Source organism: Rhinoraja longicauda, chromosome 7, assembly GCF_053455715.1.
Source record: "Rhinoraja longicauda isolate Sanriku21f chromosome 7, sRhiLon1.1, whole genome shotgun sequence".
Taxonomy (NCBI): domain Eukaryota; kingdom Metazoa; phylum Chordata; class Chondrichthyes; order Rajiformes; family Arhynchobatidae; genus Rhinoraja; species Rhinoraja longicauda.
The window spans coordinates 57,283,943-57,303,629 of NC_135959.1; the positions used below are offsets into that span (position 1 = coordinate 57,283,943).

General features: G+C 39.7%; 1 protein-coding gene across 1 annotated transcript in view; it reads right to left on the reverse strand.

Annotated features, from left to right (window-relative positions):
* dlg2 (discs, large homolog 2 (Drosophila)) overlaps positions 1–19,687 on the reverse strand; it is a 507,064-nt gene that overhangs the window by 47,662 nt on the left and 439,715 nt on the right. The window contains 1 exon segment of the mRNA XM_078402648.1: positions 19,499–19,574. Within this exon segment, the coding sequence (XP_078258774.1) occupies positions 19,499–19,574 (76 nt within the window).

Genomic DNA, 19,687 nt, shown 5'->3' on the forward strand with positions numbered 1-19,687 from the left:
TGATGGAAAATAAATTTTTGGATACCAATACTTTATTCTATTTGATCACTTCTGATGTGAGAGAGCTGGCTGATCATCTAATTAATTGAGCACCAAGATCAAAATTCGAACCTTTCTGCTCCCTTACTGGAAGAAAACAAACTACCGAGAATGCTCAGAAACGTGACCATTTTAATGGTAGGTGTACCTATTTATTTTTTTGTTTATACAATGTATCTGTCATTGATTGTTTTTTAAATTAACTTGAGATCCATGACCAAAAACTGCAAGGAGTCAGTTTTGCTTAAAATGAATGGTGGTCAAATAGTCCATGCAGTCACCTTGATATTAATTAAAATAATTTTCAATTATATGTTGATTCCAAAGACATTAACTGTCATGTTTGCATTTTAAGAGATGATTCATAAATATAAACAGTGAAAAATATGAAACCAAGATATGCATTTAATATCCACATGACATCTTTAACTTCTTAAATTTCCTTATGATTCAAGTTCAAGCTCGGACCCTGCAAACTATTATGGAGGTAACAATTGTAATCAGTCACAAAGCAAAACTGTATTAAACACCAACATATCCTCAGAAGTCAGATTAAAGAAATAGGAAAAATGCACATTTTGTCAGGTCAACCTACGAAAGTAAATAAACAGGTGGTTTGAAAGTAGATGAGACCTTTGTAATATCTGGAATTTGGAAAGTTATTGTAATCTGAAAAAATTGTTAACCTGCAACAGATCACATCTCTGCCATTGGAGGTACGAAGTATGCATTAACAGAGTGTTCTGCAAAATATGTTAGCCCAGCAGAAGATGGGCTGAGATCGGGAAACATTTTTCTTGATTCAGCTCGGAGTTGATTTTTCTGTATTAGATTGTGCAGGTGTCTTTTTTTCTCAGTGCTGCCAATTGAGATCTATTCTTCCTTAACACACATTGAGCAAACGTAATTTCAGGAGTCTTATACACCTGCTGTAACATAACTGGTATCATGTTTATATTTCTTAAAGGAGAGGTAAGCACTGAGTACAGTCACAACTGGAAGTCATTGCACAGCTTGAAATGGACTCACAATAGAAATGGCAGTGCAGACACAGGCATCCCATTTCACAGATACAGATTGCAGCAGCAGAAGTAGATGACAACCAGTGGAAGAATCTGAATGCAAGGAGTCCCAGGAAACCACAAGGGCATAATTGTGTGGCGAGCTATAAAAAATATTAATATCTATCTACATGTAATGATGACATGGTCCCAGTGCAAGCAAGTGTGAATGGACATTGCTGGTGTGAAAGAGTGACTGATGGATCAATGGGAGGCATGGTGGCGCAGTGGTAGAGTTGCTGCCTTACAGCGCTTACAGTGCCAGAGACCCGGGTTCGATCCCGACTATGGGTGCTGGCTGTACGGAGTTTGTGTGTTCTCTCCGTGACCGCGTAGGTTTTCTACGAGATCTTCAGTTTTCTCCCACACTCCAAAAATCTACAGGTTTGTAGGCTAGTTGACTTGGTATAAGTGTAAGTTGTCCCTGGTGTGTGTAGGATAGTGTTAATGTGCTGGGATTGCTGGTCGGTGCGGACTCGGTGGGCCGAAGGGCTTGTTTCCGCACGGTATCTCTAAACTAAACGAAACTAAAAAAATACTGTGGTCATATTGATCCTCCTTCTCACATCCTACTCATCCATTTCATATAAGGTCAAATGTATTCTAGCTCTCATATGTGTTCAATCATACCTCTCTCAACTCTCTTGCAGACACAGATTGATGAACCCACATTATGGGGATACGTAGCATTGTCTGACCCTGAGGCAATGCAGCTCCACTATTGCACAGCTCCTTGTGAAGAGCCTGCAGACCATCATTTTCAGCATGGAAATGTTGGACAACTTCACATCTGCATTTGCAATCCAATCATTATCTATTTGCTGATCATCTGATGGCAGAAATCGCAATTTCTAAAGCAGCACAGACCAAAGCCACCCAGCTGATGGGTAATGCGTGGGAACTTTAATATCTTGCGTAATTGTTCTGGATTCTAATATCGCGACAGCTTTTGGGGCTTTCAAGACCTTTTGGTAATTTGTCCTCTCGGGTGGAGCTAGGCCAGGTGATGAGTGGGTGAGTCAATCAATAAAAAATCAAGGATCCCCTCTCAGAAAAACAGCATTATAGCCTACTCACTAGTGCTCTTCATGCTTGTCTGTCAGTTAACGAGCCCTGGTTGCTTGCAACAAACAGTGCAGTCTGAAGCCAGGTCATCTAGGTCCACAATAGCTCACGATTATCTTTCACAGGTATCTCCATCCACCTACCCTCTCAGAGAATAATTAAGTATGGCAGGGGAAGATCTGGTTAGAATAAGTACGTAGGTTAGACAAAAGCCAGGAGAGGCACAACTATCTTAGAAAACAGCACCTGGATGCATTGATTCGGACAGCTGGAAAAATGTGGCGGTGACATCATGCTAGCCAGAGCCCTTAGAGACTTCCTATTTCTGCCTCTTGTGGTGCTGGTCTTGCGTTGCTCTTGCTCCTCATCATCCTCAAGGACTGGCAGCTCTACTACCAATGCTCCCAGGATATCCAACAATGGAAAGCATGTACAGGTTCAGTGTTCACCAACACTCACTCCTATACATAACTATAATGTTCAGCCTTGCTGATTGCAAAATGCTTAGTTCTACCTCAAACGTCAAGACGTGCAAGCAAATTAATGATATTTTTCAAATTGCAAATGCAGTTTTTGTCTTTGTCATCAGAACAACTTATCTATGCTTGATATGTGGTAATTTGATAATAAAATTCTGAAAATCTGTTAAATGACTCTTCAGGAATCCCAAAGGTTTAGCATCTGGCTCACCTGGTAATGTTTCCCAAGCACTCTCAAGTCTCACCGGTCACCATGCTCCCCCAAGTCTAACCTTAGTCTCCAGTGGACTGGAATGCAGTCTCTATGCTCGTCCCAGATTTATTGGGCTCTGATTCTCATGCTCCTGCGAGATTCACCGGGTCGGTGTTTCCACACCAACCTCCTACCCCTACCCAAGACCTAACCGGTCTCCCGCTCCTGGACTTCCCGAGACTGACTGTGTTAAATGGGGAACATTATTAAGCTCAGGGATATCATTAAAAAAATAATTAAAAGAGCAGTGGGGAATGATGCAGAACAGCATTGATCTGTTCGGAAAATTGATTCAACCTGTGTCTATGGGTTCATTAATCAATTTCACAGGGGATGTACCACATGGATTGAAACCATCCACATACTGTGCATTGTGCTTTAATGCTTCAGACTTTAACTATGTATCACCTTAAAATTCAGAACTGCACGTTTGAATTTTTAGGCGGGCATGATCAACATGGAACTAGAGCAGCAGCACTCTTATGAAGCTCAGTATCTCACATTTCTCCTGCCTCAATCAGCAGTTTCACCATTCTCTATGTCTCAACACTTCAATTGCCTGCCCAAAGCTCTAAAATCACAAAATGCTTTGAAATCAAAGAAGGAGGGGAAAAAAGTGTTTCTAAACAGAAAAAAAACAATGCAAGGTTTAAAATAATAATTTGCTTAGAAATTCCATTAAATAATTGTTTTTATCATTGCATCACTCAGATAGTTTGAGTGACTCCTGTTGTCAGTTACCCTGAAATTCTGGAAACAATTTCTGCAGAAAGAGATTAAGTAATGTGGGTCACACTTTCTTAGGAGTATTATCCTTGGGCATTCTTGCTCATGGTATTTACAATGAACCACTGAACTGAGAGTAAGTAGCTACCTACATCTTTGGATCTTCCCCATGTTGCACAACACTGGTCAATATAACCCTTCCCATTTGTTGCCAATTACAACTATTCCTCACTCCTACCTCTCGCTACATCGATCCCCATATGCCTGCCACCTCGGTGCTCACCAACAGCCTACTTGTCCTTTCCATTACCCTAATCATCCCCTCAATATCATCCACTCCTTTCTGGCTCCAATTCCCCCTATATAATTCCTAAGTTCTTATGTCCTTCCATCTGTACACATCCTCCAATCCAGCTGTAGGCCCAATTGGTTGATGGGTTCCACAGGCCAACCATGGGAAATGGGTAGAACATTTTCAGCGACCGAAGTTGTATACAATGAGCCAACATCTAAAATGGTCGTTGGTGCTTTACTTCAGAGCTCCCAGAATGGATGTTTGAGACATTCTAAAGAGTTTGCATACCATATATAGTTTGTGGTAAGACACTGAGCACCATCCTCAATCAAATTATTTCTCAGCATTTTACTGTGAATATAAAGCAAATAGGAATCCTTGCATATGAATTTCTGTGGAACCTCATAATACAAAATCCATCTCTATGTACAACAAAGTATTGCGAGATAAATTTGGTCAAAATGCAATAATTAGTTTAATTAGCTGAGGCAATGGAAGCCAGATGTTCTATTTTAGAAAGTATTTGCTGTAATAATATAGTTTTGTTTTCTTTCTAATTGTCATGCAAATCTCTAATCATGGTGAATCACATGTACTTTTTGTAAGCAATTTTTGTTGCATTTTATAATAGCAACTGTCATAGTTAACAAATAAGTTTATTGTGCTATTGTTTTGGAAATATGATGTTTTGAAAAAATAAACCACTTATTAACAACAAAATTGAAAAGCAAAATAAAAGCCATGATTTAGGTTGAAATACTTTGAAGTGCTTGGATCACATGACAATACCAAACATTATTCATACTCATGATTTACAAAGCAGACACCAGGGGGTAGATTTTTTTGTCTCAAAATCTTTTTGCACTATACAAATGAACTATCTAAAAGAGCAATTATTGCTTTGTGCTTGCCTGATTTTTCAAAACTTCTATTGCAGTACACATGACAATGCTTGCATTAAAGCCAGTGGGTGGATCTGAGGAATCAATTAGAATGGAACATGAACTGATGTCACTATCGTAATTTTCCATTATAAATACAAGATATGAGAAAGATAGGTTTTGCAATATGTAAAGGACCTGACCCTAACTGAACCATTGCTGGGATCACCTGCCACAAAGTCTTTCCAGGTGAGGCAGAGGTTCAAACTATGTTTAATTTGTATTCTGCATTAGTAAAATTCAAATTCACAGACTATAACTGGGACATGTCAACATGTCAACCTGATCTCCTAGCGGCTCAGCACTTCAATTCCCCCTCCCATTCCCAATCTGACCTTTCTGTCCTGGGCCTCCTCCATTATCATAGTGAGGCCCAGCGCAAATTGGAGGAACAGCACCTCATATTTCGCTTGGGGTAGTTTACACCCAAGCGGTATGAACATTGACATCTCTAACTTCAGATAGTCCCTGCTTTCCCACTATCCCCTCCCCCTTCCTAGTTCTCCCACTAGTCTTTCTGTCTCCGACTACATTCTATCTTTGTCCCGCTCCCTCCCGACATCAGTCTGAAGAAAGGTTTCGACCCGAAACGTCACCCATTCCTTATCCTTTGTGGATATGTGAAATAGTCCGAGCTCTCCTCAGGCCTCTGCCTTATCTATTACTCGATTGATGACTACTACTGCTTCTATCTACAGACGCACAGAACTCACAGGTTTCAGAATCTTTGTTCCAATACTCTGTTCTCACTTTCTCATGATACATCTCTGTTTTTTTCATTCCCCTTTTCAACTTGTGTGGGTTTATTTCAGGGGAAAAGTCAGCAATCTATATTCATAACAAGTTTACAGACCTACAGCCGCCTTGCTTACACTTCCTTTGTCGAAGGACTCCATTCCATTCTCTGTCTCTGGTGCATTTGCTTGGATGTGCAAAATTCCACATTGTTCCCGATATGTCTTCTTTTGTCCTCAACTGTGACTTCAATTCCACAATAGTTGACTCCACCATAGTTGACACAATTGCATCTGTCCCTTTTATCAGCATTTCTGCTCTCACCTCTTTTCCTCCCACCTACCACAAAGATAGGGTTCCCCTTGTCCTTACCTTACATCCTACCAGCTTCCACATTCATAGGAGCAACACCTCCAATGGGATACTGGGTACATCTTCCCTTTCCTCATCGCTTTTATCATTCCTAAAGAACTAATCCCCCATGGAGTCTGAGATTTATTCTTTCATCGCATATGATACTCATTCCTCACATAAACCTCCCCTGCAGCTAGAGGAAATGCTATGCTATCCTTTCACCTCCTCCTTTTCCAACGTTGATAGACTGATATGCTTTCCAGGTTAAGCAGCATTAACCTGACCTTCTTCTAGCTTAGTAAACTGCATTTAGTGCTCAGTATATGGTCTCCTCTGCCCAGGGTCATCCCAATGGAGATTGTGTAATACTCTGCAATGCAACTCCATTGTGCCTGCAACGGTAACACAGAGCTTTCAAATGACTGCCACTCTATTTCGTCATTCCATTTCAACCCTAAATTCATTGTCTCAGACTTCTGCACTGTTCCAATAAAGTTCAGTGCAAGCTCAAAGAACAGCACCTTAACTTTTGACTAACCATGTTACAGCCTTGTGAATTTAACATTAAATTTAACAGTTTCAGTCCATTAGCCATTCCAGACTTCAATCTGTCACTTTACTTCTCAGTCCCTTTCCCATTCTAACCTCTCTGCCTTTGGTGTACCCTATATTGTTCCAAGGAACTCAAGGAATAGCACATTACCTTTGTCCTTATATATTATAACCATTTGGACATAATATTGAATTTAATAATTCAGGTAGCTCCCTTTTTTTGCTTGCTCTTTACAGATGATTCATCTCCTTCATTTTTCTCTTCTGTTACTTTGACAACCTTAGTCTGTAGCTTATCACAGACATTCACTTTATACTCCCCAACCTTTCTTTGTATCTTAAACCATTCTTGTCTTCTCGCTTTTCCTGTGGTGATGAAGAGAAATGAAACATCAGCCCTGTTTCTTCCTCCAATGATGCTGCCTGACTTGCTGAGTAGTTCCAGCACTTTGTGTTTGTTTCAAATTCCCACCATCCATGGTTTGATGCTACAATTATTTCTGACCTTTACTAATTCACCTAAAGCATTCATTCTGTTTTTCTCTCCGCAGATGCTGACTGATCTATTTCCATCATTTTCTCTTTTTCTTTCAAATTTTCAGCATTTGCACAAACGTTATTGTCTAATCATTATGCCTTTATGTTGGTTACTCTCAGCTGCCGTGGCTGCTATTAAATTCCAGCTATCCTCTGCTAGGTTGCAGTCCAATGGGATTCAGATGTCAAACAAGGCTTATAGCTGCAGAATGCAGCTGATACAGGAAAAAAATTTTTTTTTGCTGAAGTCACAATTCACCCGGATCCACCAGGAAACACAGGTTTTGCACAAATCCATTTAAATTATTGTAAGAAAATAACTGCAGATGCTGGTACAAATCAAACCTTCAATTTAAATTATTGGATCAGGTCAACATTCATTTAGGCATTATCAGCATTGCAGGTGGACCTGCAAAAGAGACTGAGGGATAATTATATATCATCTCGGTTCTCTCAATTGATCATTTGTGAACTATTATAGGTGTTAGGGATTGTAATGTGGTCTAATTTGGGGGAATCTAGAACTATTAAGAGGAGATTAGACTTCTTCCCTCTGTAGGTTATGAATCTTTGGAATTTTCTACTGCGAGCTGTGTATATTTAATAGCTGTGTAACACTGATTTTTTCTTGTCTGCTCACTAGTTCTTATATTCTAATACTCTCATGATCAGAGATATTTACGGCACCATTCAGGCATGACTTTCATACAAATTCCTCACCCTTACGTAAAATTTACAGCTGTATTCACAGCAAAACTATCACTGTCAATGGTCTCCAAAACTGCAATTTCCACTGTTAAAAGAGGAAATCTAAAATCTGCTAATAATGATACCCATCGTATTTACAGAGTAAACCTGTAGTCTTCACTGATGCAATTAACACAAAATTCAATAATTCGACTTGAAATAACTTCCCACATCTTAATTCTGCATTTTTTCCCCTCATACTGCTGATTAAGTGATGGCTGAATCCTGAACTAATTAATTTTATTTGGCAATGACTTGTAGACGAATTAGGTTAGTTTGATTTATATTGCTTCGTCATTGGGGAAGTGGTTGACACCTGAACTCAAGCAGTCTCCAAACATCCTCAAATTATGCTATATATTTTACTTACAACTTACAAGAGAAAATAATTGCTCTGTGATTTGATTTATTTAGTTTTTTCTACTGTAAAAATAAATTCCAGTATACTATGCTGCGGCTGAACTTAAGCAGAATGGCGATATTGCCAAGATTCGCTGTTTCTTTTACATACAGCTTAACACTGACAGAAAATTATTGACTCCACTGTTCTTTCCTTTTGGCTTTAAATGGTTAGAAACGGTTCATCAAAATTAAGATACATGGTAAATTAAATGTTAACTATCGTGTGTCCTAAGACTATAAAAATATATTTAAGTAGAAGTTTCTGGTATAGTAAAGTTCCATATACAAAACACGGAGATAAATAATATAACATCTAAATAAGTGATGTAACAGATCTCGTGCAGAATTATGTTTATTAACTGATGTAAATATACTTTTGAAAAATACGTTTAAGGGATTCTAATGTTTTTGTAACCAGATTACCCTTTGGACATTGATTAAAAAGGAAGTTGATTATCGTACAATATTTTCTTGTATGGCAAATACAAAACTAAAGATGTCAGTGGGTTGAACTATGTTTAATTTGTATTCTGCATTAGCAAAATTCAAATTCACAGACTATAACTAGGACATGTCAAGGACTACTGCAACAGCCTCCTCTATGGCGCACCCTCAAAAATCATCAGTAAACTTCAATACATTCAAAACTCCGCTGCCGTCTACTCACCCACACCCCGATCCGTGACCATATCACCCCCGTCCTTTACAAACTCCACTGGCTCCCCATCCCCCAGAGAATCCAGTACAAAATCCTCCTCATGACCTACAAAGCCCTCCATAACCTGGCCCCATCCTACCTGACCGACCTCCTCCACAGGCACACTCCCACCTGCACCCTCCGCTCTGCTGCTGCCAATCTCCTATCCCCCCACATCCGGACCAAACTCAGATCCTGGGGGGACAGGGCTTTCTCCATCGCTGCTCCCACCCTATGGAACTCACTACCTCAAACCGTCAGAGACTCCTCCACACTCACCACATTCAAAACATCACTGAAGTCTCACCTGTTCAGTACTGCCTTCAACCACTGAAGGTCACCTCACCTTCTGTCTCCTTTCTCTGTTCGTTTACTTATTTATCTATTTATTTACTTCCCTATGTTCTCTAAATCCCTGTAAAGCGTCTTTGAGTATATGAAAAGTGCTATATAAATGTAATGTATTATTATTATTATTATTATTATTATTATTAATGATGAATGACTAAAAGACTAATTTTTATGGTTCAGTGAAAAACTTTCATCAATATGAAAATATGGTTTTATTTCTAGTATAACTTGCGCTTCAATATATTTTCTTACAGTAATGCAGCAGTGCATTTTAGATTTTTTTGGTAACACAATACTTTAAAAATCAGTTCATTAGAGAAAGAGTAGGAAAACCGAAAAAGAAAAGCAAAGCAGGCCAGTTTGCATAAATATACTACCTCAGCTAATCTGAATCCCATGGTCAGTGTTCTCATATTTACATCAATAGACAATGACACATATCCATATCATTGCCCAGAACAGAGATGCAACAATCATTGTGAGATGTACAATTCAGAGAGAACCAGTTCCTGAAAGGTTTCCTGCAACCAGTGTCAATGATATTAATGTTCACATTACATTGTAACTTTCATATGTGCTGACCTATGTGCTGACCAATTCACTGACAATACCAGCCATCTTAATCATGGTCAAAAAGGCTTTTGGCATTTTAGCCTTCATCAGTCAGAATATTCAGTATAGAAGTTGGGAGTTCATGTTGCAGTTGTATAGAACGTTGGTGAGACAGCATTTAGAATAAAGAGGAGGCCATTTAAAACTGAGATGAGAAAAAACTTTTTCACCCAGAGAGTTTTGAGAATTTTTGGAATTCTCTGCCACCGAGGCCAACTCACTGGATGAATTTAAAAGAGAGTTAGATAAAGCTCTAGGGGCTAGCGGAATTAAGGGATATGGGGAGAAGGCAGGCATGGGTTATTGATTGTGGATGATCAGCCATGATCACAATGAATGGCAGTGCTGGTTTGAAGGGCCAAATGGCCTCCTCCTGCACCTATTTTCTATGTTTCTATGTTAATCTTCTTATTCCTTCATGTTCTAACTCCTTGCTGATTACAGTTTCTTCCACACTGATGTCCAACCCTGAACCAAACACCTCACCCCTTTCCCAAAGGTGCTGCTATGTGTTCACACTCTTAAGTCTGGCTCATTTGTTTATTCCATTATTGTACTTTAATATTCTTTTTCGTTATTGGGATTTTGCATTGCCAACGTGCACCATCCTGCTTTTTTTCTCTCAACATATTTATTATTGTATTTATTATTACTGTATATATACTGCTCTCCGTGGATTGTCACCTTGTCGTGGTGGAAAAGCTTGTGTGGTCGTGAGATCCTGAGAGCGATGCCGTCTGGAGCTATGCTCCTGGTAGGGTCACCCAAGGTGGTAAGGTCGTGGGGAGGTCCCTGACAAAGAGCAATCCAACCAGGACCTCAACGGTGAAACAGGCGGAGGATGATGGCTGACTTTAGTGGAGCGTCACAATGGCTGGGAAGGCGGATGAAGGCTGCAGTGGGCAGGTGCTATAGAAGGGAAGGTAGACGCTCCTGCCCCCATGAGTCTCGGGCAGATGAGGCTCGTCAGCCTGGGAAGGCAGTCCATCTAGGAGAGGGAAAACTCTGATCTAAAACCTCCACTGCCTTGTGGCCATATCCAGTCCTGGATAAGGCTTCAGGAGTAAACCTAAAGAAAAGTCCGGAGTCGGAGTCCCTAAGGCAGTTCGTCGTTGTCTACAACCTCGTTCTGGCAGCTCCTGCGATGGCACTGGTGCCAAACTGTAACGGCTCTGCTGTTCCTTTGGATCGATCACAGCGACGTGTAGAGGGTGGGACGTGCTGCATGGGCAACAGCCTGTCCTTCATATGACATCACCCAGGCTTGCATCTGACCGCACATCGACGCTGCTCTAGCTGAGGTTTGGAGCAAGCAGCCAACAACCAGGATGCATCACCCATGGTCATCCATGACCGAGGGGGCCTTAGAGTTGGATCTATACTGTTTACTCCATAGCTACGTGTACAAGTAATTTTATTTTACCCTGGTGTGCATGACAATAAACTAATCTAATCTAATTCATTCACGATAGTCTTGACAGATTGCTCAAAGGCTTGGAACTCAATTGTTCCCTGAACTCTTTTGAAGGACTTCGGGCATTAACTACCTTCTTTCATATGCACAAATTGACTTCCCTGTGTCTTCTTGCATATGGTCTTCCAGGCTTTCTGAACTGTACTCCTGACAACACAACACCACAACCCACATCCCTAAACCAAACATACATGTCCATTAAGCTCTTACCTTCCTTGCAGAATTTTAAAGTTTCAATTGTCCACGGGCATCTTACATTTTTGATACTAAGAAGGATTGCCACATGTTTACTGATAATTTATTCCATGTGCCAGATCCACTAATCAATCATCTATTACAAACACATATTTTGCCTGGCAGAACATGTCAAGAGGCTGCAAATTCTGTGACAAGTGACTCTCAACCCAAATTCTTTCCACCATCCACAAAGCATTAGTCAGTAGTGAGAGAGAATTCTCAATATGCGTAGCCTTCATACTATGAAATATTTTAACTTTTTTAATAGATAACGACATTGCTGATGAGGCCAACATGAGCTGACTATCCATATTTCTCTTGAAAAGTTATTGGTGAGCTAGCAATGGTGAAGAAATAGTTATTTTACCGAATCAAAGTGGGAGAAAACCTGTTCTTGTTGGAGGCGATGGAAGGTGCTGTTAACATAGCCTTGGAAAATCATCCTGTGGATTTTCTGAGTGATAAACGATGTAACCACAAGGGACCAGTGTGGATGGATCAGACTAGGGTTGGTAATTTGTGTGCTGGTCAATTGGACTATGTCCAAGGTAGTGTGCAGCATCTTGAGAGTAGTTGGAGCTATGCATATTGAGAATTAGATCTCACTACTGATTCACGTCTTATGAATGGTGGGAAAGCTTTGGGAATTAACTCAGCAGATCAGGCAGCATCTCTGGAGAACAAAGGCAGGTGATCTTTCAGGCCACCACCCTTCTTCAAACTGATTGTGTTGTGGTGGGGGGAGAAAGCTGGAAGAGAGGAGGCTTTGTTCTGCTCATCTTTTCTAGCTTTCTCCCCTCACCACACCACATTCAATCTGAAGAAGAGTCCCGACACGAAATGTCACCGGTCCATGTTCTCCAGAGATGCTGCCTGACCTACTGAATTACTTCAGCACTTTATGCCTTTTTCATGAACCAGCATTGGCAGTTTCTTGTTTCTACAATGAAGCAGATGTGTATGTCTTGAAGGACTCCTGTGGCAATGCTTTCTTGTTGAAATAACATACTTCCAATAGCCCTATTCAGAAGGTTTTTCCTCTTGGAGCTTTGACTGATTTTACTGGGGCTTTTTAGTACTGAAATTAGTCAGTTGATATCTTGATGTCACAGGAATTACTCACACGTCATCTCTGCTGTTTAGTTCTCTTGCCCATGCTTAGATCAAGACTTCAATGAGATTTAGAAATGGATATTTAATTACTTATTTTCACCCATTGTGAAATGTCTAGCCTTTTGCAAAATGCAGACCTACTTTAAAGCATTATCTTGTCAGAAGAATGTTATACATGGAAAATACAAAGTAGGGCTGGCCACGTAACAGACAGAAACAAACAAAAGCCATGAGAAAATTACCATGGGAACAACCTGGTATCGACTAACTACAACTTTAATGCACCGCTCAAAATCACATCTTTTTTTTCATGTATTTAGGTAGTTTGTTGACCATCCTTTAGGCTGTTCAATATTTACATTGCTGTACTTTCATTGTAGCCTATCAGGGACTGTAAATAGCCAGGCACATTCCAGGGCAAACTGACCTAAACCATGAATTGCAGGTGAATGAAGGTTGTGAGTAAATTAGCTCTCATAACGGACCAAACATTGAATTTCGCCAGCACTGAATATAGAATGTCGCTAGGATCGTGTGCTTACACTTACGTCACCAAATATGCTAAATATCTGGGGATGAAGGCTACACATCTATCAGTACGCTCAAATAGAGCATTGTAAATGGAGACTAAAGTCATACTGTGCTTTCAATATATCAATTATATCAAGCAAAATATCGAAGATAACTCACTGATCCTAAGTAGTAAGAGAATATTTACAATGAAATAATCAGGGAATTCGGGTTAATAATGCAACCTGCATGTTTTGCATGTTTTAAAATGTTATATTATTTTGTTTGAAGGCAATAATATAATGAAGGATGCATAGCTCTTAATGTTACCAGGGCTAAACAATTTTAACACATTGCAAGCATGTAGAATCAGAAAACTAACATCATTTGCCAGTTTTGCAGAAGCTGGCAGGCCTAAAAAAGTTCTGAATATGACTTGTGACACACAGACATCAGTTAATTTATTTCTAGATTATTAGGTTAATTGATCTGACTTGTTGATATTCGTAAGCTTGGCCTTCAGACAGAAATACTTGTTATTCTTGGAGAACATTCCCAAGCCAATCCATGTGTCCACTGCTGTGTCCGGTCTACATGATTTAGATAATTATTAATGGCTAAATGTTACTTATATACAGATTACAAAAGACAGGACATTCACAGTTAATCAAGAGCAGCATTTACTTCCCAATACCATTCATCTGTATTCTATTACCAAGCCTCCAACTATTAGCATCTTGTAGGTGTCATTGACCAGAGCAAAACTCCAAATCACGTCAAAGACTATGGCATGTGACTTACTTCCTGATTCTTCAAAACCTTTCAGCTATTTATATTTATGTTAGGAATGTGATGGGATACTCTCCTTTTGTGTGGATCAAAGCAGCATTAAGGCTCGGGAAGTATTCTACCGTCAAAGAATAAAAATAAACCTCTTAATTGAAACCCTGTCTACCTGCTTAAATGTGCACCATCCACAACTGGTATATCACGGCTGCAGCATTTATGGTATGGTGATCGTGTCCTTTATTTCGTTACATCCAGAGAAAGGGAAACATGAGAAGACTAAACTAAACAAACCAAAAATAGAGTACACAATGTCTTGTTTAATAGTGTAAGGCCATTCCTGAAAAGATGATGGAAACATTTTTTTTTTTACACAATTAAGAAACATGCAGTATGAAATGTTATTTGTAGTGCCTCTGTGAAATGATACCTCAATGAAAACTCATAACTGCCTTGGACTACATCCATTTCTTCATATGTGTTGATTGATCTCCTTGAACAACAGAAATGTTTTAAAAAGCTTAAAAGACAAAGAATAGTTGAATCACAGGGAAATGGATGATTTCACTTCATCAGCGATTCACAGTGGAGACACAAATGGTCTCAATAACTTCTGGTTTGGAAGAAAAAAAATCATATTTCTCATTCCTGATCCAGTGAACCCATCCTGGAAATGTTCATGTGTACTTGTTACAGAAGAGTAGGATTAAATTCTATAGTGAACCATTTCAAAGTTAAATATACAATAATACAATAAATATACAAACTTGTCAAGGCTTGTATGTAAAATAATGGGCTTTGACCAAGAAACTATAAAGTACAAGGTACCTAAGTAACCCAATGGCAAACTTTACGCAGCAGCATGTCACTGAATTGGATAAAGTTGACTCCAAACAGCAATGGGACTTGAAATTGCATGCTTCATGAGCAGAATACGCCACATTCAACGTGACTGAGTCCAAGTATATAACTAAAGCTATACCAGGAGAGCAAGGCTCAAAAAAGAGAGACATGCTAAAGAGTTCCATAGATGATCTTATCTGCACCATTGCTGGGAGCAAGGTTCTGCCACAGAAAGAACAGTGATCAGCTCCAATGTAAAATAGATAAGGATTCCCAGAATTTCATAGGTGAGTCCTTCTATTCTTCCTGGTGATGTCACCCAACTGCTGTAACCTTTCCCCGATGTCCATTCCAACACCCACAATGATGAATCCTGTTTTGAACAAGCGGTGTACCAATACCCATGCCCATTGTGGCATCATTACTGAGGTCACTGAAAGTCTCCTTACAATTTTCAGCCGTGATTCCAGTTGAAAATGACACTTTCAGAGCTCAGCCATGGTGCGACTTTGCCCAAATGACTTTTCATTCTGTGCATGACTCTTGAAATTACACATGTTCAATCTGTGTTACTATACTAACTGTTCGGTGTTTGGGAATCGTATCCTTTTTTTGCACAACGCCCTGGAAGTTGGATAAGTGAAAATTACAATTCAATGCTGCAGAATGAGTGGTGTAGAAAGCAGAAAATTGGCAAAGATAGTGAGGAAAAATATATGTATTTTAAAATTTAGAACATTTCATTTGATTGTAACTTATTCAATTGTTCATGAGCCAAGTAGAGCCAAAGAGTAAACAATCTGCCTGCACTTGATTTTGTGGCACATTATCACAATGATTGATTGGAATACCATCAATATAAAAAATTGATTTTGTTCACTTCCCATATTTTTCCTCCAGTCAATCTCACGATCATTTCATCTTTTAAGTAAAATTGTTGACACAAGAGACTGCAGATACTGGAATCTTGAGCAAAAAACAAACTGAGAAACTCAACTGGTCAGACAGCATGAGTGGAGGATAATGAACAGCTGATGTTTTGGGCCGGGCTCTTCTTCAAGACTGGAGAGGAGGTAGCTGATAGAAAGAGGTGAGGACAAGGGGTGGCGAAGAGCAGACAAGTGAGAGGTGGATACAGATTGACTGGCAGATGAGTCAGATGGGTGAGAGAAAGACGGAGATATTCACAAAGTCTGGAGGTGGTATGTGCAGAAGGCAATGGAATGCAGAGAGTGGAATCTAATAAGAAAGGAGAGTGAAATGTAGAACCAGATAGAGGGATGATGGATAGATGGGAACGGTGCATGATGAGCCAATGCAGAGGAAAGTGCTTGGGGAGGGGAAGGGCAGGGTGATGAGGGATGAGCAAAGTAGCGAGTCATGTAGAGAGTGATGTAGAAAAGAGAAAGGAGTGGGGTGGGGAAGATGTCACCAGTAGTACGATCACATTGACGCAGTTGGAAATGTCAAAGACAATGAGGTATTGGACGCGGAGACTGGTGGAGTGAAAGATAAGGACCAGAGAACTCTATCCCTGTTCTATTTGGGAAGAGGTGTGAGGGCAAGAGCAGAAATGTGAGGAATGGAAAAGACATGTCTGAGGGTTCCATCCATAAGACAAGAGTACAGAAAAAGTGATTGTCCACACTTATGTTTTAGATATCATCAACAAATGACTAAATTTAAGTATTTTAATTGCAATGCAGATGAATGCATATTCCTTGTAGCACGCATCAGCTACAGAAAGCCAAAGAGTAAAAATTGAATAAAAATACATGAATAATGAATAAATGTTAATGGAAAGAAATTCAAGTACATTCTGTTTCCACTTTGAGGGTATAATGTAATACATGTTCTAAATCTGAAAAGAATAGAAATTATTAGCTTTATTATTCCAAAGTAAAAAAACTTCCAAAATATTGGGCAAGTTCTTGCTGGTTTTGCTCAGTACTCTAACCCATCTACTAGGGTCCATACAAATGTGTACTCTCATTGATCAAATGCAGAAGGCCAATCATACTGGCCCTCTCCCTGCTCAGAATAGGTGAGGAGATCTGGATAATGACTAAGTTCATAATTGCTAGGAGCAGAATTACACCATTTGTCCCATCTAGTCTATTTCGCTATTCAATCATGGCAAATCTATCTTTCCTTCTTAGCCCCATTCACCTGCCTTCTACCCCAAACCCCTATCACCCTTACTAATCAAGAATATATCTATCTCTGGTATTGGAGGTAGGGTACTGACATGGATAGAAAATTGGTTGACAGACAGAAAGCAAAGAGTGGGGATAAATGGGTCCGTTTCAGAATGGCAGGCAGTAACTAGTGGGGGTACCGCAAGGCTTGGTGCTGGGATTGCAGCTATTTACAATATACATTAATGACTTGGATGAAGGGATAAAAAGTACCATTAGCAAATTTGCAGATGATACAAAGCTGGGTGGTAGTGTGAACTATGAGGAAGATGCTATGAGGTTGCAGGGTGACTTGGACAGGTTGTGTGAGTGGGCGGATGCATGGCAGATGCAGTTTAATGTGGATAAGTGTGAGGTTATCCACTTTGGTGGTAAGAATAGGAAGGCAGAGTATTGTCTGAATGGTGTCAAGTTAGGAACAGGGGACGTACAACGAGATCTGGGTGTCCTAGTGCATCAGTCACTGAAAGGAAGCATGCAGGTACAGCAGGCAGTGAAGAAAGCCAATGGAATGTTGGCCTTCATAACAAGAGGAGTTGAGTATAGGAGCAAAGAGGTCCTTCTGCAGTTGTACAGGGCCCTAGTGAGACTGCACCTGGAGTACTGTGTGCAGTTTTGGTCTCCAAATTTGAGGAAGGATATTCTTGCTATTGAGGGCGTGCAGCGTAGGTTTACTAGGTTAATTCCAGGAATGGCGGGACTATCATATGTTGAAAGACTGGAGCGACTAGGCTTGTATACACTGGAATTTAGAAGGATGAGAGGAGATCTTATCGAAACGTATAAGATTATTAAGGGGTTGGACACGTTAGAGGCAGGAAACATGTTCCCAATGTTGGGGGAGTCCAGAACAAGGGGCCACAGTTTAAGAATAAGGGGTAGGCCATTTAGAACTGAGATGAGGAAAAACTTTTTCAGTCAGAGAGTTGTGAATCTGTGGAATTCTCTGCCTCAGAAGGCAGTGGAGGCCAATTCTCTGAATGCATTCAAGAGAGAGCTGGATAGAGCTCTTAAGGATAGCGGAGTCAGGGGGTATGGGGAGAAGGCAGGAACGGGGTACTGATTGAGAATGATCAGCCATGATCACATTGAATGGTGGTGCTGGCTCGATGGGCCGAATGGCCTCCTCCTGCACCTATTGTCTATTGTCTATTATCTCTGCCATATAAATATCCATTGACTTGGCCTCCACAGCCTTCTGTCTACGTCGCTGCTGGCACAGTTGAGGGGCTTGCTTGATGAGAACCTTGTACAGGCTTTGACAGAAGGTAAAACTGAAGGTGGAGCCATGTCTTCCGCCAAACAGGCAGAGGTTTCTGTAAAGGTTTTTAAACATCTTTAAGATCCAAAGATATTCAACATCAAGTATATGAATTAAAAGTAACATTTACTATCTAAATTCCCAGTCCAATACCAGGGGATCCAAGCAATTCTGGGACTAACCACTGGACTTCATATAGTCTCTATTCAGATGTAGTGGTATTTATGACATTCAGTAAATCTGGGTGCATATTTCTGAGAATTATTTCTATTAAAACAACTGAATACTGGCATTTCCTTGTGAAACTGGTGGCCTCAGCGAGCAAGATTTAGCCTGTTAAGAGGCAATTAATTCGTTTTCAAACAGCATTTCAAATTAATCACAAGAAAATTAACACAATTTTATACATTTGCTAATTTTAATTAATTAACTATAATTAATTCATGCCGAATTTTAAGCTGTCTGTTACCATGCCCCATCATAAAATCTGATTTTTGCAAAACTGCAACATCTGGAGAACAGAAGCTTTGAACATATAATCTGTCATATCTACACCTGTAATAAATCAATGCAAGTTAATTGCTCTCAAATAGAGCTCAAAGTTGCCATATCGATCCACTTCATCAAGGACCCTCATAAAACTTTCACACCTCTAATTGTTCCATGTTGAGGATTGTCTATTGAATCTGAAGTACTGTGCTCCTCACACAATACCATTTTAAGCATTGAGTATTCACATTTAAAACATGATAAAGACCAAATTTAACCAAGCTGATAAGGTTTAATCTTGTTTGCTTTCTTAGAGTAATTGAGTCACAGAGTGATACAGTGTGGAAACAGGCCCTTCAGCCCAACTGGCTCACACCGGTCATGTCCCAGCTACACTAGTTGAGAAAACATTTTTTTTCTTGAGGAGAAAAAATGTTTTTTTCTTGCAGAAGGGGCAGGAAACATTTGCATGTGCACAGCATTTCAAATAGACAAATAGATAAAAACCGTATTTACATATTTTTGGATACTCTGTATGAGCTTAATTTCACTACATAAATTGCGATAACTATAAAGATACCATGAATACCACAGTATATCTTTAGATCTTTCAATCACCTCGAAATAAAATAACTCTTCGCTAAGCATCTTGCATGTTGTGTATAATGTGAACTTAAGGAACTTTTTTCATTTTGCATACAATAAAAGGATACTCAACACACCATTATTATTTTCACTCACCCCTTTGGAATCAATCACTCCAGGATTGGCATTGAATTTCACAGTTTTAAGTCTAGATCGTTCTTTCCTTTCAACTCTGTAGATAAACAAGGATGAATCAGAATATAATATTTCTGAACTTGATGCTTCAGGAGAAAACAAAAAAAAATATTTTTTTTAAGGCAATTGCAATGTGTAGCTTGAACTATT